The following is a 25,191-nucleotide window of genomic DNA, read 5'->3' as shown; positions in this document are numbered from 1 at the left end:
GAAATTGTAAACAAATAATATATACGCGTACACGACTGATATAAATAAATTTGATCTTAGAGATTAATAGAGATGTATTGTATTTTTAGATGTCCCACAATCTCCAATATCCTCCGAGGTTTTACTGTGTGTATTTGCTTCGCTCAGTAGCGAAGAAAAACTCGTTCTACATCGGCTCGACACCTGATCCTTACCGACGACTCCGACAGCATAACGGCGAGCTGGCCGTTGGCGGAGCATTCAGAACGAAGAAAACTGGATCAAGACCATGGCAGATGACGCTGGTCGTTTATGGGTTTCCTTCAAAAATCTCAGCATTACAGTTTGAGTACGCATGGCATCATGCCTACCAAACGCGACATATACCAGACAAGAAACGCATAGGAACGAGGAGCAGTGGCAGCAGCGTGCATATAAAAATAGCTAATCTCAAACTGTTGCTGAGCGCACATGCGTTTGGACGCATGGGACTTCGAGTTGCGATTTTTCAGAAGGCAATATATGACGTTTGGGTCGTTAATCGCTACAACGTTGCGGTCTCGGAGTCTGTCCTTTTGAAGCTTGATTTTGAGGAAAGTCAAGAAAAATTGATAGAAGGTGGAAATTACGATCAAATGAAGGCATTTGTGAAATCCTTGGAGAAGGAAGAGGATGACCACTTTGAAAACTCTTTGGAGAAACTCGAGCAAAATAACACTCGCCAATGCTGCGTTTGCCATACAGTGGTGGATCAGTTTGAAGATTTGCTAGGTTTCTGTGCTAGCAAAAACTGCCACGCTCTGTATCATGTCCAATGCTGGGCAGAAGAGATGTCCAAGGATCTTGTTTCTGAGCCACTTTCGGACTCCGTCCTTCCGCTGACACCTTTGAAGGGCAAGTGTGTCGAATGCCAAAAGGTCAACTGGTGGTGGCCAATGATCAAAAACTCCATGAGGCTACACCAACACTTTACAGAAATTGGAAGACCATGCATTGAAAATTAATTATATAGACCAGACGCTATTATCCTCTCTTGACAGCTTCTGTCTCATTGATCTTTGATTCGGAAGCGGTGGCCTTCTCGTTGATAGGCTCGATTTTCTCTTCAGCCTCGCTTCTTTTGACTGGCTGAGGAGCAGAAGGAGCGAATAAAGTAGCAAATATACTGACAATGGTAGCAGAAATAGCAAAAGTGGTGGTTATAGTACCAACAAGCACGGAAGCAAAGAAAAATGCTTCTCCAGGGCGGTTCAGCAGAGTTTTTGTTGGGTCATCCAGGAAGTCGGCCCAGTATGCTTTTCCAGAAGCATAAACGCTCAGAATCCTGTCAACGGATTTGTCCAACAAGTCCGAGACCAAAGACTGTTCTTCTGCTTGAACTTCAGGCTCTTCAGCATCATATTTAGCCTGAGGAGCGTTGGCTGCAGCTATCTGTTCTTCAATGTCAACCTTTGGAAGGAATGTGTTGTTACCAATGTACTCTGCTTCCTCGATAGAGTGGCCCAGGTAGATGTTGTCAAACATAATGGAGTCGGTCATAGTCCACAATTCAAATCCCATTGCGCCAATAGGCTCGAGATTCGAAGGGGTTGAGTCTTCGTAGTAATCTGGGTTAGGAATCTTTCTTGGTGACCATGGTCCCTTATAATCAGGGTTTTCAATTAACTCTGGGGTCCATTTGCCCTTGTACTCCGGATTTCTGATTTTTGGAGCAGACCATGGTCCACAGCCGTGTTGTTCACAAGCTGGATTAGGGATCTTTGGAGCAACCCATTCGCCGTCCTCCTCCTCGTCCCAGTACTCAGGCTTGACTGCATCTGGGTCAGAAATGTATGCCTCGGCATCCTCGTCCCAGTCTTCTGGCTTGATGGCATTTGGATCTGGAATCAAATAAGGAGCGTCTTCGTCCCAGTCGTCCGGCTTGACAGCGTTAGGGTCTGGGATCAGCTCGTCGTCAACCCAGTCAGCTGGCTTCTCATCGTTAGGATCATCGATTTCTTTAGGAGGAGTTAGATCAAAGTATCTGGAATCCAACAGTGAGCCCGCTTTAGCAACTTCCCCATTAATTCTGATTTCAAAGTCTTGGTTAGGCTTGATTATCAACGTGTAGAGGGTGGATGTTTTCACAATTCTTGCCATTGGAGGCACTTTCAGATGTTTCTCCTCGTATTCGCCCGTATTAGGATTCTTTCTGCGAATAATAAAGTGGACCTTGTTAGACATTCCACATTTGTCAGGACCAAACATAACCTGGTACGGAGTGTCGTTGCTGAACTCGACCGAGTCGCTGATTCCGCCTTCTTGGCTCAGTAGTTTAATGTATGCGCCACCGCATTCAAGACCTTTTTGCAACTTGACCTCATACTGCAACACCAAGGTGTTGTTGGTGTTGTCGAAAGGAGTAGGCAATCTTGCACTGATAGCATGATGGGCGGCCTCTGTCTTTGCAACAAGACCCTTGTCGCCCTTCAGTCCAGGATTCACTGTTGGCTCCTCAACATCCCACTCGCCACGATACACAAAATTTTCATCGCGCTTACTGTGAGAAGGTCTCCATCTAGAAGCCCACGTTTCGTTGAATTGCTCAAAGAAAGCATCAGACTCGAGACTCAATGGCAAGAAGTCTTTGCGCTCAACATCTGCTGCATACGAGACCAGTGAAAGAAACAGAAGAAGGATTGGACGGCTGACTTTCATAAGTGATTTAAGGATGCGTTGTCACTCTTGTTGAAAATAAATTATTTTATTTTGGCAACTATTTCTCCGGATTTTCTAGAATCAGGACTCGTCCCACTTTTGCAGGGTGTTAGATTAAATTATTAGCTAGTTTTGCATGTATAGATTTTAGAGCTTCACCAAAGCGCTGACTGGCTTCCACAAGCTCCTCTTCTTCGGCAAATGCATAGGTTGCTCTGAAACCGGCTTTTTGGAGGGTCTGGTCGACCATGAACCAGTGGCCCTTGGCCAGAAGCACACCCTTATCGATGTTGGCATCAAAAATCATGTTTTCCAGTTCTGTAGCCCATTGATTTGCTGGTATGTTTTCAGGCTTTGCAAAAGCTTCCTGATTGATCTCGATCCACAGAAACATGCCAGAGTCAGGTAAATTCCATGAGCAAAGCTCTTTTGGCAGGAACCTCTCGAATGCGCTGTTGAGCAGGGCTCTTCTCTTTTTATAATGTTGACCCAAGTGCTCGACCCATTTCGCAAATCCCTGGGCTTCCCACGTTTTCAGCAGCTCGTGGAGGATGAGTTGAGATGGAGCGGCCGAGGAGTGAATGCTGACTTCATTGTGAACCACCAGCTTATCGACGAACACCTTGTTTGCAGTCACAATCGAGCATCTGGCACCTGGCGTCATGATCTTGGAAAACGAGTCGAATCTGATCACTCTTCCGTCGGTGTCAAACTTCAACAGACTTGGAAGCTTCTCTTCATAGTCAAGTTGCAAGTGATAATAAGGATCATCCTCCACAATGATCAGATCGTGCTTCTTACAAACCTCATAAAACTCACCCCGTCTTTCAAGCGACATGGTGATTCCCAATGGATTCTGCCCCACAGGCATCGTGTAGATTAGCTTGGGTTTCTTGTGGGGCCCGCTCCAGTCGACTAACAACTTGTCCAAGTCTTTAGGACAGACACCGTGCTCGTCGACTTTGACAGGGAACACCTTCAATCTCATTGGACTGCATGTCTCCAAGAATGCAGGATATGTGAACTCTTCGGAGAGAATGGTGTCCTCGTTTGGATCACATAGTAGTCGCAACACGGCATCCAGAGACTGCGTGGCTCCGGCAGTGACAACAATGTCCCAGTCATTGTAAAGTGGTTTGTGGTAAGTTTCGATATGCTTCTTGCTGAACTCATCAAAGTACGAAGTCCCTCTACCAGAGGTGTATTGTAAGGCCTCATACAACAGCTCGTTGTCTGGAACCTCAACTTTTTCTGTTGTCGAAAAGCCGGTTTTTGGCGAGAGGAAATCAAAGCTGACTGACTTCAGAGGGAAACAGTCAGGATGAGGCAGTCCGGCTCCCAGTGAGATAATTCTTCCAAATCGACCCATCATTTTCATCACAGATGGTTCACGAAGGGTCGCTTCATGGCTCAGATACTTGGACCAGTCAACAGTCATGATATAAAATAAACTCAAAAAAGTTTAAAAAATCCCTTCGGTTTGTTCGCTATTTTATCGATACCAGATAAAAAAAACAATAGTTTTCACAATAAGAAATTAATTCCTTTTCGTATCAGGTCGATCTACCCCAAGTATTTATGGTATCTACAAAAGTTTTGGTGGTGGTGGACTATAGTGGCATTATCCAATAGGGCTATCGGATGGGCTTCTTTGTGTTTGTTCTCTGCTCGTTTGGCTTTGTGCATAGTAGTCAATTCCACCCCTGATATGCTATATGGTGTAGGGATGTTGAATTTGCCGTGTCCCTAATTTCCACCTGAAATAAGCAGCTTGAGAAGAAATAAAAGGCAAATTAAAAAATATCTTAGTTTGCGATGTCCAACTTCCAACAATACACATTGGAGCTTGAAGAGCTTGACAGGCAATTCAAGACACAGAATCCAACAGATGTGCTTCAGTTTTGTTACAATTATTTTGGCAACAGATTGCAACAACAAAGACAGTATCTGTGGAGTCAAAAGCAGAAAGCCGATACTTTGGGTTTGACGCTTTTCCCTTCGACTGATGAGATTGCTCGCGACGTGCAGCGCAAGTCTGTCCCTCAGTTCAAAAACACTCTCTCGGATAATGACCCTCACACGAAACACCAGACTCTCGAGTCAGAGGATCCTCAAGCAAAATCATCTGGGGAACCATCTGCAGGCCTTTTCAAGACATCGTTTGAGTCATCCCAGGCTTCACCATTCCATACCTCTGCATCGTCATCAGGTGCCGCATTGAGTCCCACGGATGGCTCTCAACCTTTCAACAGTACCAATTACTCTGGCTTTGCGGCATCGGCTGCAAAGTCCACCATGAGGATCAACGCCAACAGGAGAACCAGTGTTTCTGCAGAAACTCTGAACCCTGAGACGTTTGGTGAGGATGGATGGAAACCTCCTGTGCATCAATTCACATCTGAGCAATTGCAAAGATTAAATGCCAGCGTTGTCAAAAACTTCCTGTTCAGTCAATTGGACGAAGACTCACTCAAAACGATTATCTTTGCTTTGGAAGAGAAGCGCGCACCCCAAGGAACAGAGATCATCAGACAGGGAGATGAAGGAGATTTCTTTTATGTGGTGGAGAAAGGAACAGTTGACTTTTTCGTGAACGGCCAGAAAGTTAACAGTTCTGGACCTGGCTCTTCTTTTGGAGAACTGGCTCTCATGTATAACTCGCCTAGAGCGGCAACAGCAATTGCGCAGAGCGACTGTATTCTGTGGGCCCTGGATAGAATGACGTTCAGAAGAATCTTGCTGGAAGGAACATCCAAGAAAAGATCCATGTACGAGAATTTTCTCAAAGAGATACCTTTGCTCAAGTCTCTGTCGTCTTACGAGCGCTCGAAGCTCGCAGATGCGCTCAACTCGGAAGTTTACGCTGTTGGCCAGAATGTTGTGACAGAGGGAGAAGCCGGGGAGAATTTCTACTTCATTGAGAGCGGGACGGCAGATGTTATCAAATCCGATGAGGGTGTGGTGTCGAAACTCAACAAAGGTGACTATTTCGGAGAGCTTGCATTGCTCTACGATTCTCCCAGAAAAGCAACCGTCAAGGCTACTAGTCCGCTGAAAGTCGTCACTCTTGGAAAGAGCGGATTCCAGAGACTTTTGGGACCTGCCGTTGACGTGCTCAAATTACAAGACCCTACAAAACATTGAACCCGTATATTTTTCTTAATCGGATATTTGACATATCAGTTGCAGTATTCATTTCTCTGTGACACCATCCAGACAATAGAGGTGCTAGCCACCACTAATGGGCCCAGCAAACCCTTTCCGAACGCTGCAGTCTTGTACACTAGCCACTCGAGGCCAAAATGGAGACCTGCTAGAACGTACGAGTAAAGACACATGTCATAGATCTGAGGATTTGAGATGTTGTACGAGGCATAGATTCTCACAATTGCAGCCAATAATGTCCACGTCCCAAATGTGCGGGCAGACAATGGCGTGACCTCGTTTGGCTTGGCTTCGTAGACACGCTTGGTCAGATCAGTGTTGATATAAGTCTGTACGGAATTGAAAACACTGACAGCAGAGATCTTTCTATTAGTAAACCTGACAGTAAGCACTTACAAAAAAGAGCCATTTTGGCAGATATCCAGGAGCCTGTGGCAAATAGGAGAGAAGCTCAATTGCCATGATGAATTAAATAACTTTTCTAAATCATATGTCCGCCATTTATTTTTGGGTAAATAAGTTTGATTTATTTGAACAACGTATTATTCTTGTGCAATGGTAAGAACCAACAAAATTCGCCTGCATTGGCTAACGTCATAGTCGGAGGAGAAATTGGATGCATCATTGGACCTGCTCAGGCGGCTGGATCCAAAGAATATCAGTAAAAATCTAGACAACATATGCCGTCTACAGCCTGACCTAGCTGAAGATTTGCTGTCTTCGGTTGATACTCCACTCAAAACAGCGCGCTGTGAGGAATCGGGTAAAACATACCTATGCTGCGATTACAACAGAGACGGCGATTCATATAGGTCACCATGGTCAAACATATTCTATCCGAAGATCAGCGACGAAGATGAGGCTCCACATCCTTCCAGCCATTTGAGAGAACTCGAGATCTTTGCTAACAAGTCTTTTGACATATATCGTGAGCTTTACTACGAGGGAGGCATTTCGAGTGTTTACTTTTGGGATTCTGAGGAACAGGACGTTGACGCCTCGGGCACAATAGGGTTTGCTGGTGTCGTTCTGCTTAAAAAAACCATTGACACAGTGAATCCAAAAGATGGAGGATCGTGGGACTCAATTCACGTGGTTGAGGTTCTCCCAGGCGCAAACCAGAAGGCAACATATAAGGTGACATCCACTGTCATTTTGGACATTTCGAACTCTGACAACCTAGATATTTACCTTAGTGGAAACCTCACCAGACAGACCTCGAAGGAATTGCAATTCAAAGACTCAGCTTCTCACGTCTCAAATCTGGGATCGCTGGTGGAAGATATCGAAAGCAGACTGAGGAACCTGCTCCAGGAAGTCTACTTTGGAAAAACCAAAGACATTCTGGGCGATATTCGCTCTCTTGATCCACTGGAGTCCAAATCGGACGAGAGAGAGAAGCAGTCAGAGCTCATCAACAACCTCAAGAACTTGTAGCTGCAGTATATGTATATCGTGCTATAAACATCCGTGCACCGGCCTTTGCTGACTAAGAGTCAAATTTAGTACCAAATTCTAGTAGGCAAAAAACTTGAGAGAGTTATTGTATATTGATGACCAGTATTGCACGAGTGTACGCTGACGTGAATGAGAAGAAGCCCAAGTCCTACTGGAACTATGAGAATTTGTCTATATCGTGGGGCTCGCAATCCAGGTACGAAGTGACAAAGAAAATTGGCAGAGGCAAATACAGTGAAGTTTTCGAAGGATATCAGCTTCCGAACGGCCTCAAGGTCGTCATTAAAGTGTTGAAGCCCGTCAAGCGGAAGAAAATTAAAAGAGAGATCAAAATTCTCCAAAATTTGTCCGGCGGACCTCAAATAATCCAGCTTCTGGACGTCGTGCGGGATTCCAACTCCAAGACATCAGCTTTAATATTCGAGCATGTGGAAAACCTTGAGTTCCGTGTACTCTATCCGCAATTAACAGACTTGGAAATCCGATATTATATGTATCAGGTACTGGAGGCGCTGGACTATGCTCATTCGATGGGTATAATGCATAGAGATGTTAAACCCCACAATATTATGATAGACCATCGCCAGAAAAAACTCCGGCTAATCGATTGGGGTTTGGCAGAATTCTACCATGCTGGACAGGAGTACAACGTCAGAGTCGCTTCGAGATATTTCAAAGGACCCGAACTACTGGTCGATTTCAAGCTGTACGACTACTCATTGGACATATGGTCCTTTGGTGCAACATTGGCTTCAGTCGTCTTCCAAAAAGAGCCGTTTTTCCATGGAAAGTCAAATACAGATCAGCTAGTTCAGATTGCGCGTGTTTTGGGAACCGATGGCTTGTATGCATACCTGGAAAAATACAATTTGACGTTAGGCCCTCAATACGAAGATCTGGGACACTATATGAAACGCCAATGGATTCGTTACGTTAATCAGAACAATCAGCACTTGGTGAGTGATGAGTACCTGGATTTCATCGACAAAATATTGCGATACGATCATAATGAGAGACTCACTGCCAAGGAAAGTATGATGCACCCATATTTTGATCCGGTTAGAGATTCGATAAGACGTGTTTGATTATGGGCACGTCGCTTAATATATTGCATAACGAGGTATGACTTATAGTCTGCATTGTTTGAGTAGCTGGAGCAGTTCGATGTTTCTGTTTAAGATCAGGAATGCTTGTAGTTTTTGCCTTCTCGGAGCGAACCTAGGTTTTAGTTTTCGTTTTGTAAAATTGTCTAGCAATTGTATCACTGTATTCAGAAGCTTCATCAGATAGTAGAGGAGAAGTTGTAATTGCTGCTTTGAAAGCTCAATGGCTTCGTCCACTCTTAAACTTGGTTTGAATCTGTAGTCTGATATAAGTTCTGCATATCTGGATTTGTCGTTGACCAGGTTGAATCCACGGGCAGCCATTATTATATCTTGGATTAGGTCCATCAAGCTGTAAATGCGCAGGTTGAGCTTTGCTTTGTAGTGTTTTACAAGATGGAAATAAGTGTTGATCAGCATAGTATAATGAAAGTTTGCATTTTTCGTTGTAGCCGTAGAAACAAAGAGATTTTGAAGTAAGTTCAATAGTCGCCCCTGCTGGACGTGTGAATCAAACCGTAAAGTGGACAGGCCAATGTATTTTACAATATGTCTTTGTGTTTCAAATGTCGCTGAGTGGTCTGTTTCAATGAAAAATTGTAGAAGCTCAATTACACCCTTTAATTCGATTCCTTTCAGGGAGCTCAGGGGTTTATTATTTGTAATTCTTCCATTGAAGGAAACGCCAATCTTGTCGGCAAGATCTCTGTACTTGTCATCTATCACAATAGTAGGATAGTATGCAAGCTTTTTGATAGGTTTGCTGAAACGGTTTCTCAGTTGTTGTTTTATTGACCAAACATAGTCTTTCGTTAGACTCGAGATGTTTATACTTACCCTTCAAACTTAGCTTTGAGCAATTCTTGTTTCTAACAATACAAAATGCCTAGGTTAGTTGTAGAATGAGATTGACTTACCAGTGCAAGATCCAAATCCTCGTTGCTCACAATTAACTGTTTCATTGTTGGCAGAAGGGATATATAGATTAAAGGGAAAAATAAATAGGGATTTTTTGTGTATTATTTCAGAACACATAGATTCATAGCCTTGAGCTCCTGTAATGGAGGAATAGATTCATACATCTGTGGGTCTAGTAAATCCCATAGTATTCCGCAATATGGCTTGGGAACACTATCCGTCTTTATGGTTTGCGTGTTCGTGACAACAATGTCGCAGACAGTGTCAAATATCTCAGGCTGAAGCTCCTGTTCTAAAAGCTGACAATCATGCACAAACGCAACTGCAGGGGTAGATTTGTTAATGCAACCAATGGTATACAACATCGCCCATTCACAATCAAAAAATCCGTGTCCTTTGCCAAACCTTATACCTTTCTTGTTAATCGCACCAGTTCCCGTGATCATCACATCTACATGAATATTCATCTCCATCAGTCGTTTCAATGTCACATGTTTGCCCACCTTCTCCATACCATCCAAAGTCGAAGCATACTCGTATCTTTGCGGATCGATTTCACTTGGGTCTAGCATCCAAAAACCTCTATAGATGCCGTATGTTGTCATGAGCACAATCTTGCCGTCTTTAAGGGCCTCATATCTGAGCTCTTCAAGACAGTTGTCCGGAGTGATAAAAAGCACCTCAGATTCAATGTATGAGGGCTCTCTTTTGAATCTGAAAGTGGCCTCAGAAGAACTCTCGAAGTCTGCAATGAACTCCGCGAAGTTGAAATGGAATCTCGAGTCCGGACGGGCGACCTTGATTAGCTGGGCCCAAACAATAGCCCTAACATCTGACTTGTGCGAAGACATTCTTGTTTTTCGCGCCTGGAACCGCAAGAGTCAGATTAATTAATCCGATTAAACGGTGCATTGTTTTTGGTGCCGTGTACCAAGATAGCCAAGCCACCTGCCGCATTTGAAAAACTCCGTTCCAGTTTAGCTTTCAGGATCCTGAAAAGCCGATTCATCAGCACCCTCGGTCTTTGAACTGTGCCATGACAGTTCCTGGTGCGCGTTTTTGGCTGCTGTTCCTTCCTACGCCTTAATGTCACAAGAAACAAGCGATCATCCTTATCAATGAGATACATGTTTGTCTCAAAGCAGGCCCGAGTTTTATTTGGTTGGTGCACTATAACTCTTATCGGGCTGCTTAATAAAAAATTTTAACGTCGCAAATAAAGTCGACTCACAATGTTCTCCCGCGAGTCGTCAGAAGAGAAGGCCGCCGGCCCCGAACCAGAAAAGCAAGTCACCTCTGTGACCTCTGCGCAAAAGAGATTGGAGCTGGGAAACATTACAGAGGATCCGGTTGAAGCCTCTGTTTTGTTCACCTTGGATAATCCATACCATCCTTTCAACTGGCCTATCTGGCAGAAGTATCTTATCACCATCATTTACTGCACCCTGCAAACATACGTGACTTTGACCTCGACCAGTTACGTTGCTATTGAGTTTCTGGTGCAGGAAAGATTTGGTGTTAGTACACAAGTTTCTGCTCTGGGGCAATCGATGTTCATTTTGGGAACTGCCATAGGACCAGCTTTTCTAGGTCCACTATCGGATATTGGAGGAAGAAAATGGGTCTATGTGTTCTCGACGCTTCTTTATGTCATCTTCAACTTTGGTAAGTTTGAGTTTGTCTCCGTTTACTAACTTTTCAGGCTGTGCTTATCCTAAGAACATGCCAATGCTTGCAATCTTCATGTTCATCATTGGACTTTGCGGCTCCACGGCTTTGTCCAACGTTGCTGGTACCATTGGAGACCTGTTCGGAAACTCGGATGTGGCCTCTCAACCAATGGCACTCTTTGTTTTTTCTGCAAACACTGGTCCATCCATTGGAGGTGTTGTTGGAGAGGCCATCAGTGAAAATAGCAGCTTGGGATACAAATGGGTGTTCCTTATCAACATCATCATTGGTGCTGCCTTTTTTATTGGCCTGATGTTCGTTCCAGAAACCTTGCCGAGAATTGTGATTCCAGAAAGAATGGCTGTTGAAGGTAAGGATGTGCCGCCTGTTATCATCAGAGAGCTCAAATACTTCTTCAACTCATTGATCGGCAAGGAGGAAGACTTCATGAACGAAGTTACCGATCCTAAAGATCCAAACACCACCATCGTGGTTGAAAAGGTTAGCGCAATCAACGAGATCAAGTTTGTGTTTATCATGGCCTTGAAAATGATGGTTACCGAGCCGATTATTATCTTTCTGGGTCTGTTCAACGGTTTTGCCTATGGCCTGCTATTTTTGTATCTGGATGGTATCTTCACCGTTTTCGTCTACAACAACAATCTGTCATACATGGGAGCTGAGGTGACTTACCTGAACTTTGTTGTTGGTGCTGCGTGCGTTGTTTGTCTGGTTCCAATCCAGACATGGCTGTTCAGGCGTGACAGAAAGAAGAACGGCGGTGTTCCTCGACCAGAAGCCAGATTCTTGATTTCTCTGGTCACTGTTTGGGGATTCCCAATTTCGCTCTTTTGGTTTGCTTTCACTTGTGACGGAAGTGTCAACTATTGGTCGCCTATTGTCGCTGGGTTTGTGCTGGCCATTGCCGATCCATTGTTGTGGCTCGCTATGCTGAATTATATCATCGACAGTTACTCGGAGGCAGGATTGAGCAACTCTGGTATTGCTGCATTCACCATTCCTTCGTTCTCCATTGCTGCTGCGTTGGCTCACGCTGGTATCGCCATGTTTGAGGATATGTCTGCACAATGGGCTATGGCTACTTTGGCGTTCATTTCTCTGTTGGTGGTGGTGCTGGTCTACGTTTTCTACTTCTTTGGAGCTAGACTTAGAGCTGCCTCAAAACTCGCGAGAATTAGTGGAGTCAGAGCTTCGAACTAGCTGCCATTCGACTACAACAACCATAGCAAAAGTGTCAGTTTCTCGTTTTCGAGATACTGTACCATAATTAAAATCCGTACCCTTAATATATTTTTATCTCGTCCATTCTGTCATGCCAAATCGCGGCTCTTTTAAGTTTCTGATAGATTCATCAGCGCAATACAAAAAGGCAAGCCTCATCATCTTGGCACATAACAAAAGTCGGTACATAAATCTAGACTGTGCCAACATCTGTCGCATTACTGAAGTGTGCCGATTCTTCTGTGCTGTTTCGCCTGCTCTAGAGCTGCGTTTCGTTGAATCTCTATGGATCAGCAGACGAACCACGAGCCTGCTATAGAGGCACAAAACCTCTTCAAACAGAACTTCCAGCTCTCAGCCGCTGAAAACTTGCAACAGCAAAACATAGATACTCAACAGCATGTGCTTACTGGCCTCCAGCAGATGACGTTGCCCAATTCGCAACAGTCCGAGAGCTCTACCAGTTCGGCTGTTTCCATGGCATCAACCCCGAACGAAAGTCCCCGACTGGGATCAAGGATATCCGCTTCCCACCAAAGGCTTCCGTCTCTGCCGTCTCTGGCCCCCAATCTGGGCACATACAACTCAGCAAGCCATGTTCCTCAGGCCAGCCTAACCCCACGTCAATATAGGATATCAGACGTGGACATCAACCAGGCACTCAAAAGACATCAGAGTGAGACGAACACATTGAACCAGTTCAGAAACCCGTGGTTCAATCAAAAGTCCAACCCCCGACTAGCTCCCATAAACACGCATTTGGGTTCCGATGATAACTATTCACCTCTCTTGATGCAAACACCAGTAAAAGGTGCTCCTCAAGGATTCCCGACAACATACGAATCTTCCACGTATCAGGATGCATCTCAGATTGTACCTCCTCTGCGAATCAACGCGCCTCTTCCTCAAGACACCTACAACCAGAATGCGCAGTTTGGTCCTGGAGAGTTTTACAGAAGACAGTCTGTGGCAGCCAATTATTTCTCGAACCATGAACAAGTCCCCAAGAGCGCGTTGCCGATGTATTCCAAGGGTTTTGAAACTCACGGAGAGCTACAGCGTCCTCATAGTCCTGCTCCGAGATTCCAGCGAATTCAGTATCTATCGGATCTGAGACCAGTGACGAACGCAAAACCGAAATACAGAAGAGCCTCATCATCAACGACTTTTGTGTCACCGCTCAAGGCACTAACGACCTCTATCTCTGTGACGTACTCAATGTGCAGGCCGGAATTCGACTACAAGTCGTCTAAAAATCCAAGAAGGGTGCTCACCAAACCGAGCCATCCCAAATCAAATAATGGAAACGACAACGAGGACAACGACTATATTCTCTACGTGAACGATATTCTGGGTACCGAGGAAAGCAGGAAGTACATGGTGTTGGATTTGCTCGGACAGGGAACGTTTGGACAGGTGGTGAAGTGCCAAAATCTCAAGACGCAAGAGATTGTTGCCGTGAAGGTTGTCAAATCCACACCGGTCTATTTGAACCAGTCATTGACGGAAGCCAGCATTTTGGAGCATCTGAACTCGAAGATTGATCCCCATGACAAGCATCATTTTTTAAGGCTCCAAGACAAGTTTATGCACAAGAACCATTTGTGTTTGGTATTTGAACTTCTCTCATCTAATTTATACGACCTGATACGGCAAAACCAGTTCAATGGGCTTACCATCAAATTGATCCGGAAATTTTCCGTTCAGCTGCTCGATGCATTGGCCGTACTCAAGGATGCAAAACTGATTCATTGTGATTTGAAACCAGAAAATATTTCTCTGGTTTCTCTCGACAGACCAGACTTGAAGGTGATTGACTTTGGCTCTGCATGCCATGAGCGACAAATATTCTACACCTACATCCAATCGCGCTTCTACAGGTCTCCAGAAGTTCTTCTGGGGTTATCGTACTCAAGCTCAGTTGACATGTGGTCATTTGGATGCATAGTTGCAGAGCTGTTCTTGGGCCTACCGCTATTCCCTGGATCATCTGAGTATAACCAACTCTATCGCATCATACAAATGATGGGCATGCCACCTACGTGGATGATAGACATGGGAAAGAACTCGATGAACTTCATGAACAAAATTGAGCTCCCTAATGGAAAGCACACTTATCAGCTCAAGAGCATGGAGCAGTATTCAAAGGAGAATAATGTGAAGGAAGTTCCTGGAAAAGAGTATTTCAACCAAAGATACTTGCAAGACATAATTCTCAACTATCAGCTACCCAAAAAGAACATGACTCAGCAAATGATCGACAAGGAAATGATGAACCGCAAGTGTCTGTCGCATTTTCTCCACGGAATACTGAATTTGAATCCGTTGGAAAGATGGACTCCTCACGAAGCAATACTGCATCCGTTCATCACAGAACAGCCATTTGATGGATTTTGGAATCCACCATCTAAAACTATAGGCCTTCCGAGTGGTTCTGGTAGCGCTACTTCCCTTGAATCTGTCAGGAGACAACGCTCCAAGAGCTTTGGCAACATCTGAATAATAGTTAGACCTGTACTACTTTTAATGCGATTTTCGCGTCGATCGGCGCGGCGATATGGATCGGTGTTCGACAGATATATGGAAAAATTTTATTTCACATTTAACCAACTAAGTACAATATGTCTACTCCAGAAGCCGATCATTCCAGAGATCCATGTCCGATTGTGATTCTCAGTGACTTCGGAGGAGCATTTTCCATGGGTGCTATTGGTGGATCCATTTGGCACGGAATCAAAGGTTTTAGAAACTCTCCATACGGCGAGAGAAGAATAGGAGCCATTTCTGCTATCAAGGCTAGAGCTCCTGTTGTGGGAGGTAATTTTGGAACTTGGGGTGGTCTGTTCTCGTTCTACGACTGCTCGATCAAGGCTATCAGAAAAAGAGAGGATGCCTGGAACGCCATTCTTGCGGGATTCTGCGTCGGTGGCTCCCTCGCCATCAGAGGAGGTCCTAAGCATACTTTCAACAGTGCTGTCACGTGTGCCTGTGTTCTTGCCGTGTTCGAGGGTGTTGGTATGATGTTCCAAAGATACATGGCCTGGGCCAACAAACCAGTGGCCATGCCGCTTCCTGAGCAGCAGGCTGGCCCGGCTCCATTGGGAGCATAGAGAACCTAGCGAGCAATCCAACCGTTGCAAGCAGCTGAGACGTGGTATGACTGCATTTTCGCCTTGTATTTATAGTGAATATGATGATATCTTGACAAGCATGTAGTAGATTTTCCACGACCCTTAGTTTACGATTTTTATGTAGATAGTTTTATTTGAAAAATCACATTTAAATAAATTATCATGAATATTTCCACATCCACTGTCGCCAGTAGAAGAAGAAGGGCGCGGTCTGCTCTTCAAGAGGATGAGGAGAATGCGGCCGAGCTGAAACTGGGTCCAGAGTTCCAACTGGAACAAATTGACAACTACGGCAACGAGACCAAACTTGTGGCCCTGAATGTGTCTGAGGCCCGTATTCTGATTAGAGCAGCACTTCAGGAGAGAATGGCTATGGTTCAGAAACTAGGCGGTCAAGACCTTGGTTTTGCAACAGAGAATCCAGACGACGAGACTTTAGCTAGAATGGCCACCGCCCCAGGTGCGAACGAGGTTTTACGCAAGACTTTGGACTACCTGTCGACATTTGCACGGTTTAAAGACGCAGAAACATGTACTGCTGTGGAAGCGTTGCTCAAGAGCTCTGAAAATAGTGTTCTGCACCCCTTCGAGGCTGCCCAGCTAGGGTCCCTGGCATGCGAAGACATTGATGAGGCAGTGACTCTTATACCGAGTCTGAACGAGAAAAAGGATGAGGTGGACCTACAGAGAATCCTGGACGAACTTAACAGACTAGAGGCTAATTACTCGTGAACGACGGTGTATGCAAAATGTAATTTAGTTATTGGTATTCTTCCGGGTGGTAGTATTCTCTCAGGAAGCTTTTGCCTGCGTATTTCCAAAACCGTGGCAAGCAACTATGCGGGACCAGGTTGATGTTATCGGTTTTCGTTGAGTCTGCGCATATACATCGTTTTCCAAGGCGCAGCATTTCTGATTCGGGACATGTAGCAAACGGAACGTGGGTGTAGCCAATATCCTCAAAATGGTGTATTTCTGACCGGTTGAGAAGCAACGCAGCCGCAATTGAGTGCACGGGAGCGTCTCCCCAGCGCTCATAGTAAAAGCCACCGGTTTGACTCAGAAACTTGAAATATGTTTCGTATTTCTCGGAGCGGAAGAAGTTGAGGTCGCCAATCTCAAAATTGGACCAAAAATGGCACAAGTTGTACGAAGAGTTATGTTCCACGACCAGATAGTCTGCCCCAATTGGTTTGTCGTCCGTCAAAAAATCGAACATGGAGTCTGGATGTATCATATCCGGATTGGCGTTCATGAAATCCTCCACGGCCTCCCATAGAGTAGGTATAGTGTCCTCGTACTCGATCAGAGAAATCACAAACCCGTACTTCTTGCCGTTTTCACGAAACAGACGGAATGGGTCCATCTGGAAATCGCAGAAATACTCAACATCGGGTTCCACTCTGAAATAGTAATCGTACTGTAGCACCAATGGTTGTTTATAAAAGTAACCTGAGTTAAAATGACACATATTCCTGTATGACTTGGAGCCGCCGTATATCACGTTGCGGTCCTCAAAATCCTGCAAACACTCTTCCCACTTGGTCACATTTATGAACGAAGGAGCATCCCAATCTTGGGGCGATATTAGACCGTATTGTGTCTTTCCGCTGGCCATAAATGTAGTAGCTTCCTTAAACCTCTCTGTAAAAGGCTTGTCATTCAAAAATGTCCAGGTGTAATGATAATCCTTGTTGAATCGATCCTCCAAAGATCTCATTGATTTAAGAACTCCAGGAAGTTCCCAATTCCGACATAGCATCAGTATGGTAGCATTCTCTAACTGGGGAGCTCCAGAAATTGGTCTGGGAAACAGCTCATGCACATATGAATTGGAGGCAGGTTTGAGCTTAGCCAGTTCGAGGTCCATCAGATGAGGATTTTCACGCTTAGCCACAATTTCCAGCGAACGTGAGTGTATCTCATTCAGATTCACTTTCGACTTGACTCGCGAGTTCCATATCTGTGCAAAAAAGGATATCAGTACTATAAAGGCAACCAGGGCTCTTGAAGTTGCCATGATTGGTGATGATCAACCAATCTGAAATGCCAGGTCTGAAAAAATATGTACACTGATATTCTCCTGATTTTTACACTGCCTCGGTTTTCTTTTTCTCCATCACTGGCAAGCTTACACTCTCACTGGTCTTCAGATGAAGATCTTCAATTCCTGCCATTCCCTTCTTGATCACACCTCCTACAGGCTTAAATTTTGGCGATGTCAAATACTCAAGAATAGCATCCATGTTCTCGATTAGTTGGCGTAACTTGAAGTCGCTATAGCCAATTACTATCGACAAACAAGTTCCTGTGGAGGGGACGAATGTGGTGCTTTTGGCAATCGTCTTCACTTGGCGTAGCACATAGTCTGGCTCGACTCTCTCATCCTTCAACTTTGATGACTTCTTAGACTTTACCAATTGGGCATCTGGCGAAGGTTTAGCCATTTGGATCATTAAAGGGAGCTTTTTGTTGTTCTTGAAAAACAGGGACCTTCCAATTAGCGAGGGAAGTAATTTGTATACTCTGTGGTCAGCAAGTAATAAATCATACTCATAATATAGTTTCTTAATCTGCTTTGGGTTAGACGCAAACGATTTGAACTTTTTCATGCTAACTATTTCCCCAAACACATCTTCTGTAGGGGCGCCCTTTTGCTCCAGGGGAGTCCTATAGTTCATGACCGGATCTTTCGTTATGAGCATGATTTTCAGGTTTTCGTGAGAGTCTTTAGCGTGCGGCAATGGAATTATTCTTGGAACAAGGTCTAAATCGGAAGAAGTTGGTTTCTTGGTGTCAATGATAAGGTAGATAGCTTCGCGATGATCGCCTTGTGGCTCTAAGTGTGCCTTCAAAGCCTTCAAAGATCGTATGGCTCGAGACCTAAGTTCGTCATTTAGAACTGCTAGGTTCCAGTCATTTTGGCTCGAACTAGACTCCATAAGTAGATTTTTTTTTAGTTTATTTTCAAATAATAAGCGATGCACCCTTTCAAAAAAAATTTATTTCACAGAACTTATTATATTATCATTCAAAGGCCGCTTCATCTTGAACTAATAATCTCAAACTAAAATATGCATATACTTGGTTACTTCAAGGATTTACTGACCATTTCAACAGCATTCTCTGTGGACATTTCCCAGAAACCCTTTTCTAGGGTGAAACCTCCAACCTGCTCAGGCTCAAATTCTACCAGTGTAGTGATCTGGCACGGTATGGGAGATACATATAATTCAACGGGAATGCAGGCTGTCAAAACGATACTTGAAGAAGAGATACCCAATGTTTTCATCCATTCAGTATATCTTGACCTTGATGAAACAAAAGATCAAAGGTTGTCTATTCTTGGAGATCTTAATACACAAATCAGAGACGTATGTGATCAGCTTGATTCTATTCCAGAACTTAAAAATGGCTTTAATGCGGTGGGATTCTCGCAAGGTGGACTCTTTCTTCGCTCTGCGATGGAGCTTTGTGGCTTACCAATAAAGACACTTGTCACTTATGGCTCACCACATAATGGAGTCACCGACCTTCCCCCTTGTTCCGAAGGTAATTGGCTTTGTGAACGGCGAAACAGCATTCTCAGGAGGCAAATATACAACGAAAATGTACAAAACTCCGTTGTTCAGGCACAGTATTTCAGAGATGTGTATAACTTCGAGAAGTATCTTGAAAACTCAGCATTCCTCAAATTTGTCAATAACGAATTCGTTAAAGATATCCAATATGTTCGCAACTTGACAAAACTCGAAAAGCTAGTCATGGTGATGTTCACGAAGGACGACATGTTAGTTCCAAAAGAAACTGCGTGGTTTTGTGACCTAGATCCATTTTCGGGTAAGATCATTCCTTTCAACGAAACTAGCTCTTTTCAGGACGACCTCATTGGCACCAGAACACTTTACGAACAAAACAAAATAGATTTCCTGACAATCGGCGATTCCCACATGAAAATCGATGAAGGCCATTTGAGATTCATCGCTAATAAATATCTCCGTTAGATTTCTCAAGTGTCTCATTTAGCATGGAGAAGTCCTCTGGTTCTCTTCCAGTGAACATTCGGTCTTCAAACATTCTCAAAGAAGTTTCTCGCCGTCTCTTAGCATTTTTTTGAGTTTGATTTTCACATTTTCGCTTCTCTCTTTCATTCAGCATCAATTCTAGATCCTCATCATCTGAAAAATCGCTTTCTTCGATTGGTTGCGAATAGCATAGAGATATCTCTGTCCCTGATCCGACCTTATCGGTGAAATTTGCATGGATAACAATCTCTTCACTTAATCGAGCATTCATCTGCAAATCAATTTTCATCTGCTGGTTTATTTGGCGGAGTGGGATTTTGATAAATCTGATGAGCTTGTATGTATTCTTAGCATAAACTAAAATCGCACACTGTGAGCTGTCGTAGTTTTTAATGTCTGTAATTCGTGTAGTGATCGCTATTGAAATGCTCAAAAGATCACCAGCTGGACCATTCCGCTTGATCTGAGCTTTTAGGTGAATACGAGGAAATAATTTCAGATGATTGTATATTCTGGCACAATTTTTGATGCCCAGTTGGTCAAAGTTCTCTTTGGAGAGTGATGCTGCTTTTTTAATAGAGTGAATATTGCTGGCTTCAAATAGTTTTGCGCAAGTTTTATCAACCCCTTCTATTTGAGTCAGTTCTAATGCAGTGTTCTCCCATGCTTTCGCACTTAAACACCTTCCCAAATATAACATGGACTTGACGCTAATTGCGTCTGCTTTCTCTTCAAAGATTGAGATCCCAGCGTTTATGATATTCGACATTTGCCTCAAGATATTTGCTTTGTCAAAGTTGAAATTGAACCGTAGATCCTTGAAGCTAGGATGAGATGGATAGTCGAGACAGCCGAGCTCGAATTGCACAACCAGGTGCACTTTCTGCCAAACATCCTCAACTTCGCCTTCAAATTTGTGTCTAATAAATTGACTCTGATTCATTTTGCGAAAAAGGGGTTTTTCCAAGGATCGATATTCAAGATTCTCAAATTCAGGTGCTTGACTCAGGAGGTCCAAACATTTGTCCTGTTCAATATGTTTGAGTGTCAAGAGGTATTTGATAGTGTCCAGCGATAGGCAATTTCTCAGCATTGTATTGCCATAACCAGAGCAAGCAATCTTGCCTTGTTGAATAGTAATCAAGCCCCCATCCCATAATTCTTTCATTCTCTTGTGTAAGAGAATTTCTAAACATTGATTGGGCTTCTTGTACATTATTGGTTTCACCACAGTAGCGTAGGAGTATGGACTAGCAAGATAACGCTGATAAAAGAATGTAGTTCTCACCCATTCAATTGAACTCTGAGCATTACGGATTTGACCTGAGGCCACCTCTCTAAGAAGGATTTCGCTCAATTTGAACGGTAAGGAGCTCTCCACTTCTTCAGTTCCATGAATAAGTTTTTCATATTTTGATTTCTCGGCTGATTGAGTCATGATAACACAAGCACCCTCGTTTTCGAATTGTGGTCTTCCAGCCCTTCCAATCATCTGTAAAACCTCCAAATCAGAATATTCTTGTAAGCTACCATTAGTCCACGTTTTTGTCCCTTTGACAACGACTAAGTAGGCTGGCAAGTTGACCCCTGCTGCCAATGTTGATGTACAGCAGATGACGTTTATTCTTCCAGAAAGAAAGCCATTTTCAATCACCCTTCTCTCCTCTGAAGATAATCCCCCATGATGATAAGCAACTCCGTTGTTGATCAGATCAATTAGCTGCGGTTGCAGTCGGTCGGTGATAGGAGGTTTCTGTGGAAAGTAGGATCCAAGTTTTGTGCTCAACACTTTTGCAGTCGTTATGGTGCTTTTTCGTGTTGCACAGAAGACGAGAACAGGCTTTTTATTCCCATAATTTTGGATTACGGTCGGCAGTCTTGATGTGAGAAACGCTTCAAACTGGAACTCATTTGTCGTAAATTTTTTATTGAATCCTAGAACAGTCTTAGTCAGCTTGACAGACCGGTACGAGTCATTAAACCTTAGGGTGGTAGCCATAGGTTTTCCTGGTTTTCTAAGCCATTTGGAAATATCTTCGATGTTAGGGATGGTAGCAGATAATGCGATGATCCGAATATTGGGATAAGAGTATTTCATCCGGGTTACGACTGCTTCCAAAATGGCGCCCCTAATCTCCTTGATACTGTGTATCTCGTCTAGTAGAATTAAACTCAAGGGTAACAACGACTTCTCTCGGTCCTTGTATTGTCGTGTAAACGAGTCCCATTTTTCTGGAGTCGAGATTATAATATTGCAGCTCCTCGCTCTCTGAATTTCTACCAAGGTTGAGTCTCCTGTGAGCAATCCAACTGATACGTCAAACTTGCCGAATTTATGCGACCAATCCGAGACTCTCTCACTGCACAGTGCTTTCAAAGGAGCGAGATACAAGATTTTGGCTTTGCTATTTTCTTTCAACGCTCTGATGATCGCTAATTCGAATAGCACGGTTTTTCCGGATCCAGTCGGGCTTGCAATCACACAATTATCAGAGTCCTGGAACAACATGGGAAAGGCACTTGTTTGCATTTTGTTGAATTGACCAAACTTAAATATAGGGGCATATTTGTCTCCCACTGCAAAGGTGCTCAAGTTTGAATTTGGTCTCTTTTTTGTGCATTCAAATAGATCCTCGTGTGATGGAGAGGATGATCGCTTGAGCAATTGGTGCTTCTCCTTCACTTGCTTCTCGGCAGCTTTGGCCATCAGCAAATCCCTGATATCTTTCATGACATAGAATATACACTATCCCCATTTCCCTTTTTTTTAGGTGTGCGGTGTAGGGCAGAAGCCCTAAAACATGAAGCTAGGCTAATAGTTTCTTGATGGGGGTTGTGCGAATACTCGTGTGTTAGGGACGGCTTGTTCTTCATGCTCGTCCGGCTGTCTTATCAAAATGATCTCCAGATAACAGATTCAATTACCTATCATTTTTGAACTATGCAGTCCTGCGAATGGAAAGACCGGCAGCTTCGTCATACGCCAGGATCAATTGTAGCATTTCATGATGACGACATTATGAAACAAGCAAAGAAATCTGTAAGTAAACATCAAATTCTAGCTATTATCAATCCAAATAACTCACTAAAAAATTATTTATATTTTATTGCAATGGATATTGAGGTTCTTGAAACTCGGGAAAAGGCCCAGCTGGAACCGCAAAAACAGGTGAGTGTTGAAGACGATGACGTAGAATTAGAGAGTGTGGGCTCGTTGCTGGACGACGACACGGAAAAGCCAAACGCGGCAGACGTGGCGACGCGAGGGCAAGAGCTCGTTGACGAGAGAACTGAATACACTGAGGACGGGGAAAGCGAGCTAGAATATGAAAGTGACCATGTAGAGCTAGAGACGGAAGAACCGGAGGAATTGGAAGAGGGGCGCGAGACACAGCCAATCGAGGAGCCACAATTGGGGGGCGAAGAAGAGAAGGACAACGACGAAGAAAAAGGGGCTGAAGAGGGGGATGAAGAGGGGAGTGAAGAGGAGGATGAAGAAGTGGGTTTAACAGACGAAGAGCCGGCCGACGAAAATGGCCAGGAAGGGATACAGCAGGCTGGCACGATCGAGGAGAATCAAGACGCACCAGAAGAGCCTAGTGAAATGGTAACGCAGCCAAGTGACTTGTCATATGAGGTGCCTATCTACATCGATTTAGGGACGGAAGTTTACAAACTGGTTCAGCCTAATGTTCCAGAAGAGGCTGATTTCAAAGACCTCTCCGTTCTCTTTGACGAAGATATATTCGGGCTCACTCTCGGATTGTTCTTCTCTCGTCTCAAAGCATCGCATCGGTTCAACGAGGAACGCGAACTAGTTCTCAGATGCAGCAGTCTTGGCGATCTGGCAATCGAGGAAGACAGCATACACTGTTCCAAGGTGACCGTTGGCGATATTGTAGACTTATTCAGAGGTCTGCGATCGCAATCCGACAACCCGGATCTTTACAAATTCATCCAATTCGAAGTGGTGAGCCGACCACGGTTCATCAAGCAATACGAGCGATTAAGGAGTCAGCTGGAATCTGGCAAAGGGCTGGAGTCTGTGGAATGGGAAAGCAATACCGATAGTCTGCCTCGCAAGAAAGTAAAAACAGATGTTACATAGTTAATCTCGTCAACTCTCAATTAGTATATTGAAATATCTAACTACCTAAGCAGCAGTCAATCTCTTTTGAGAAAGAAGTCTTCCCTTTTGTCTAGAGTTCAGTCTGACCTTCTTCTCATCCTTAGCCTTTTCAACAGCCTCCTCCTCTTCGGTCAAGATAAGCTCGATGTGGGATGGAGAGGATTGGTAAGCGTTAATTCTACCGTGGGCTCTGAAAGTTCTTCTTCTTTGCTTTGGAGCCTGGTTGACTTGGATGTTAGAAATGACAAGTTTCGAAGCGTCGAGGCCCTTGGCTTCGGCATTAGATTCAGCGTTTTCAAGAAGGCTTTGGATGAATTTGACGCTCTTGACTGGCCATCTAGCCTTGGTAACACCAAACTCTTTACCCTGGGCAGTTCTACCAATAGATCCGTTGAATCTTCTGAATGGAATGGCTCTCTTGTGGTCCAAAACTTGGTCCAAGTATTGTTTGGCTTTCTCGAGTTTCCAGCCCTTGATAGCCTGAGCGGTTTCTCTGGTGTTCTTGAATGACACTCTCAGGTACGATCCTCTAGCCGAAGCCGACTTGGCTGGGTTAGCTGGTGTTGCTGCGTATCTAGCCATTTTTTTTCTGTGTGTAGACCAGTTGAAGTTGTCTTTTTTTTGTAACCAAAGTAAAATTTTCCTTGCACGGCCTGAAAAATCCGGGGCAGTCAGAAGGGAACCCGTCTACAACTCACGTGACGAGGGTTCCCTGAAAAAAAAACCTCGACCTAGATAGACCAAAAAAAAATTACATCGTGCGCTTCTAAGCGAGCCTACTGTAGTATCCCATCTCTGATCTTGTGGTGCAGAGGTGTATGCTTTAAAAAAAGATATCCAATATCAATTACACACATACAAAATCTCTCGATATGCTTCATCTTATCACTCCGTTACTATTACTGTTGGCGAGGTTCAGCATGGCAATAGATATCTCGGATGAGCACTTTGCTGCCTATCCGAGAATGAAGGAGCTGATTGGCTCTCATCTGGTCAGCAAGACAGAAGAGACTCCTCCATCCACAAAGAAAATAACCTGGTACCTGAAGATAACCGACTCTGATTCTGGATCTTTCAAAGATGACACTTTTCCCTCAGAATGCCCAAAGGATTCTCAGCTATGTGGATTGACAGAAATTTCGCTTCCCAACCATGACCCAGTGATTACTGAGGTGTTCTCCTTTTCGAATAAATTGACACCACAATTCGATGTCAACACAAGCTCTTTCATTGTCAACCTCCGTGGCGCTAATTGGGGAGCATACACATTAGATGCTGAAATTGAGTTTGTGTGTGCGTCCGAAGATAACGCAGAGGGTCTCAAATTGGTCTTGTTTGACTATTCCACCGTGTCACTCCACTATGAGACGGCCAGCGCATGCAAATCCAACGAAACGCCTCCCAAAGACGGAAAGAAGAAAGCTCCAAAAAACGACGACTCCAATTCGTGGGGCGTCTTCACATGGCTCTTCATCCTTCTTGTCATAGTGATGGCGTCTTATATAATAGCACAGGCATGGATCAACACAAACAGAGTGGGCAGCTCACACGAGTTTCTTAACGAGCTGGTCGAGTCAATCATCGAGACATTGACCAAGTTGCCCGAGTTCTTGCGCGAGATAGCAAACAAACTGTTCAGCAGTGGAAGCAGAGGAGGGTACAGCGCAGTGTAA

The 25,191-nt window shown here is 44.1% G+C and overlaps 18 protein-coding genes across 18 annotated transcripts; 11 read left to right on the top strand and 7 right to left on the bottom strand.

The window, feature by feature from the left end:
- Nucleotides 1-89: 89 nt before the first annotated feature.
- On the top strand, nt 90-983 carry KL928_001309 (uncharacterized protein; the record flags this gene model as incomplete). The annotated part of the gene is made up of 1 exon (XM_043201660.1): nt 90-983. One exon carries the CDS (start codon nt 90-92, stop codon nt 981-983), a length of 894 nt encoding a protein of 297 aa, XP_043061768.1.
- A 19-nt stretch (nt 984-1,002) lies between these two features.
- Nucleotides 1,003-2,676, bottom strand: KL928_001308 (uncharacterized protein; the record flags this gene model as incomplete). The annotated part of the gene is made up of 1 exon (XM_043201659.1): nt 1,003-2,676. The coding sequence occupies one exon, from the start codon at nt 2,674-2,676 to the stop codon at nt 1,003-1,005; it is 1,674 nt and encodes a 557-aa protein (XP_043061767.1).
- Nucleotides 2,677-2,785: 109 nt separating this feature from the next.
- KL928_001307 (uncharacterized protein) lies at nt 2,786-4,114 on the bottom strand (the record flags this gene model as incomplete). Its single annotated transcript, XM_043201658.1, has 1 exon — nt 2,786-4,114. One exon carries the CDS (start codon nt 4,112-4,114, stop codon nt 2,786-2,788), a length of 1,329 nt encoding a protein of 442 aa, XP_043061766.1.
- Nucleotides 4,115-4,491: 377 nt separating this feature from the next.
- On the top strand, nt 4,492-5,820 carry KL928_001306 (uncharacterized protein; the record flags this gene model as incomplete). The annotated part of the gene is made up of 1 exon (XM_043201657.1): nt 4,492-5,820. One exon carries the CDS (start codon nt 4,492-4,494, stop codon nt 5,818-5,820), a length of 1,329 nt encoding a protein of 442 aa, XP_043061765.1.
- A 97-nt stretch (nt 5,821-5,917) lies between these two features.
- On the top strand, nt 5,918-7,278 carry KL928_001305 (uncharacterized protein; the record flags this gene model as incomplete). The annotated part of the gene is made up of 2 exons (XM_043201656.1): nt 5,918-5,996; nt 6,515-7,278. The coding sequence occupies 2 exons, from the start codon at nt 5,918-5,920 to the stop codon at nt 7,276-7,278; spliced, it is 843 nt and encodes a 280-aa protein (XP_043061764.1).
- Nucleotides 7,279-7,394: 116 nt separating this feature from the next.
- Nucleotides 7,395-8,384, top strand: KL928_001304 (uncharacterized protein; the record flags this gene model as incomplete). Its single annotated transcript, XM_043201655.1, has 1 exon — nt 7,395-8,384. The coding sequence occupies one exon, from the start codon at nt 7,395-7,397 to the stop codon at nt 8,382-8,384; it is 990 nt and encodes a 329-aa protein (XP_043061763.1).
- Nucleotides 8,385-8,426: 42 nt separating this feature from the next.
- KL928_001303 (uncharacterized protein) lies at nt 8,427-10,171 on the bottom strand (the record flags this gene model as incomplete). Its single annotated transcript, XM_043201654.1, has 2 exons — nt 8,427-9,165; nt 9,483-10,171. The coding sequence occupies 2 exons, from the start codon at nt 10,169-10,171 to the stop codon at nt 8,427-8,429; spliced, it is 1,428 nt and encodes a 475-aa protein (XP_043061762.1).
- A 381-nt stretch (nt 10,172-10,552) lies between these two features.
- On the top strand, nt 10,553-11,014 carry KL928_001302 (uncharacterized protein; the record flags this gene model as incomplete). Its single annotated transcript, XM_043201653.1, has 1 exon — nt 10,553-11,014. The coding sequence occupies one exon, from the start codon at nt 10,553-10,555 to the stop codon at nt 11,012-11,014; it is 462 nt and encodes a 153-aa protein (XP_043061761.1).
- A 28-nt stretch (nt 11,015-11,042) lies between these two features.
- KL928_001301 (uncharacterized protein) lies at nt 11,043-12,212 on the top strand (the record flags this gene model as incomplete). The annotated part of the gene is made up of 1 exon (XM_043201652.1): nt 11,043-12,212. The coding sequence occupies one exon, from the start codon at nt 11,043-11,045 to the stop codon at nt 12,210-12,212; it is 1,170 nt and encodes a 389-aa protein (XP_043061760.1).
- Nucleotides 12,213-12,518: 306 nt separating this feature from the next.
- On the top strand, nt 12,519-14,732 carry KL928_001300 (uncharacterized protein; the record flags this gene model as incomplete). Its single annotated transcript, XM_043201651.1, has 1 exon — nt 12,519-14,732. The coding sequence occupies one exon, from the start codon at nt 12,519-12,521 to the stop codon at nt 14,730-14,732; it is 2,214 nt and encodes a 737-aa protein (XP_043061759.1).
- A 122-nt stretch (nt 14,733-14,854) lies between these two features.
- KL928_001299 (uncharacterized protein) lies at nt 14,855-15,343 on the top strand (the record flags this gene model as incomplete). The annotated part of the gene is made up of 1 exon (XM_043201648.1): nt 14,855-15,343. The coding sequence occupies one exon, from the start codon at nt 14,855-14,857 to the stop codon at nt 15,341-15,343; it is 489 nt and encodes a 162-aa protein (XP_043061758.1).
- A 183-nt stretch (nt 15,344-15,526) lies between these two features.
- Nucleotides 15,527-16,096, top strand: KL928_001298 (uncharacterized protein; the record flags this gene model as incomplete). The annotated part of the gene is made up of 1 exon (XM_043201647.1): nt 15,527-16,096. One exon carries the CDS (start codon nt 15,527-15,529, stop codon nt 16,094-16,096), a length of 570 nt encoding a protein of 189 aa, XP_043061757.1.
- Nucleotides 16,097-16,124: 28 nt separating this feature from the next.
- KL928_001297 (uncharacterized protein) lies at nt 16,125-17,384 on the bottom strand (the record flags this gene model as incomplete). The annotated part of the gene is made up of 1 exon (XM_043201646.1): nt 16,125-17,384. The coding sequence occupies one exon, from the start codon at nt 17,382-17,384 to the stop codon at nt 16,125-16,127; it is 1,260 nt and encodes a 419-aa protein (XP_043061756.1).
- A 70-nt stretch (nt 17,385-17,454) lies between these two features.
- Nucleotides 17,455-18,306, bottom strand: KL928_001296 (uncharacterized protein; the record flags this gene model as incomplete). Its single annotated transcript, XM_043201645.1, has 1 exon — nt 17,455-18,306. One exon carries the CDS (start codon nt 18,304-18,306, stop codon nt 17,455-17,457), a length of 852 nt encoding a protein of 283 aa, XP_043061755.1.
- A 1,042-nt stretch (nt 18,307-19,348) lies between these two features.
- Nucleotides 19,349-22,120, bottom strand: KL928_001295 (uncharacterized protein; the record flags this gene model as incomplete). The annotated part of the gene is made up of 1 exon (XM_043201644.1): nt 19,349-22,120. The coding sequence occupies one exon, from the start codon at nt 22,118-22,120 to the stop codon at nt 19,349-19,351; it is 2,772 nt and encodes a 923-aa protein (XP_043061754.1).
- A 210-nt stretch (nt 22,121-22,330) lies between these two features.
- Nucleotides 22,331-23,497, top strand: KL928_001294 (uncharacterized protein; the record flags this gene model as incomplete). The annotated part of the gene is made up of 1 exon (XM_043201643.1): nt 22,331-23,497. One exon carries the CDS (start codon nt 22,331-22,333, stop codon nt 23,495-23,497), a length of 1,167 nt encoding a protein of 388 aa, XP_043061753.1.
- Nucleotides 23,498-23,542: 45 nt separating this feature from the next.
- KL928_001293 (uncharacterized protein) lies at nt 23,543-24,100 on the bottom strand (the record flags this gene model as incomplete). The annotated part of the gene is made up of 1 exon (XM_043201642.1): nt 23,543-24,100. The coding sequence occupies one exon, from the start codon at nt 24,098-24,100 to the stop codon at nt 23,543-23,545; it is 558 nt and encodes a 185-aa protein (XP_043061752.1).
- A 338-nt stretch (nt 24,101-24,438) lies between these two features.
- Nucleotides 24,439-25,191, top strand: KL928_001292 (uncharacterized protein; the record flags this gene model as incomplete). Its single annotated transcript, XM_043201641.1, has 1 exon — nt 24,439-25,191. The coding sequence occupies one exon, from the start codon at nt 24,439-24,441 to the stop codon at nt 25,189-25,191; it is 753 nt and encodes a 250-aa protein (XP_043061751.1).

This window comes from Ogataea angusta (genome assembly GCF_019207475.1).
Source record: "Ogataea angusta isolate 61-244 chromosome Unknown 61-244_NODE_2_length_1002155_cov_89.706849, whole genome shotgun sequence".
NCBI classification, from domain to species: domain Eukaryota; kingdom Fungi; phylum Ascomycota; class Pichiomycetes; order Pichiales; family Pichiaceae; genus Ogataea; species Ogataea angusta.
This window is presented reverse-complemented; position numbering and strand designations above follow the sequence as displayed.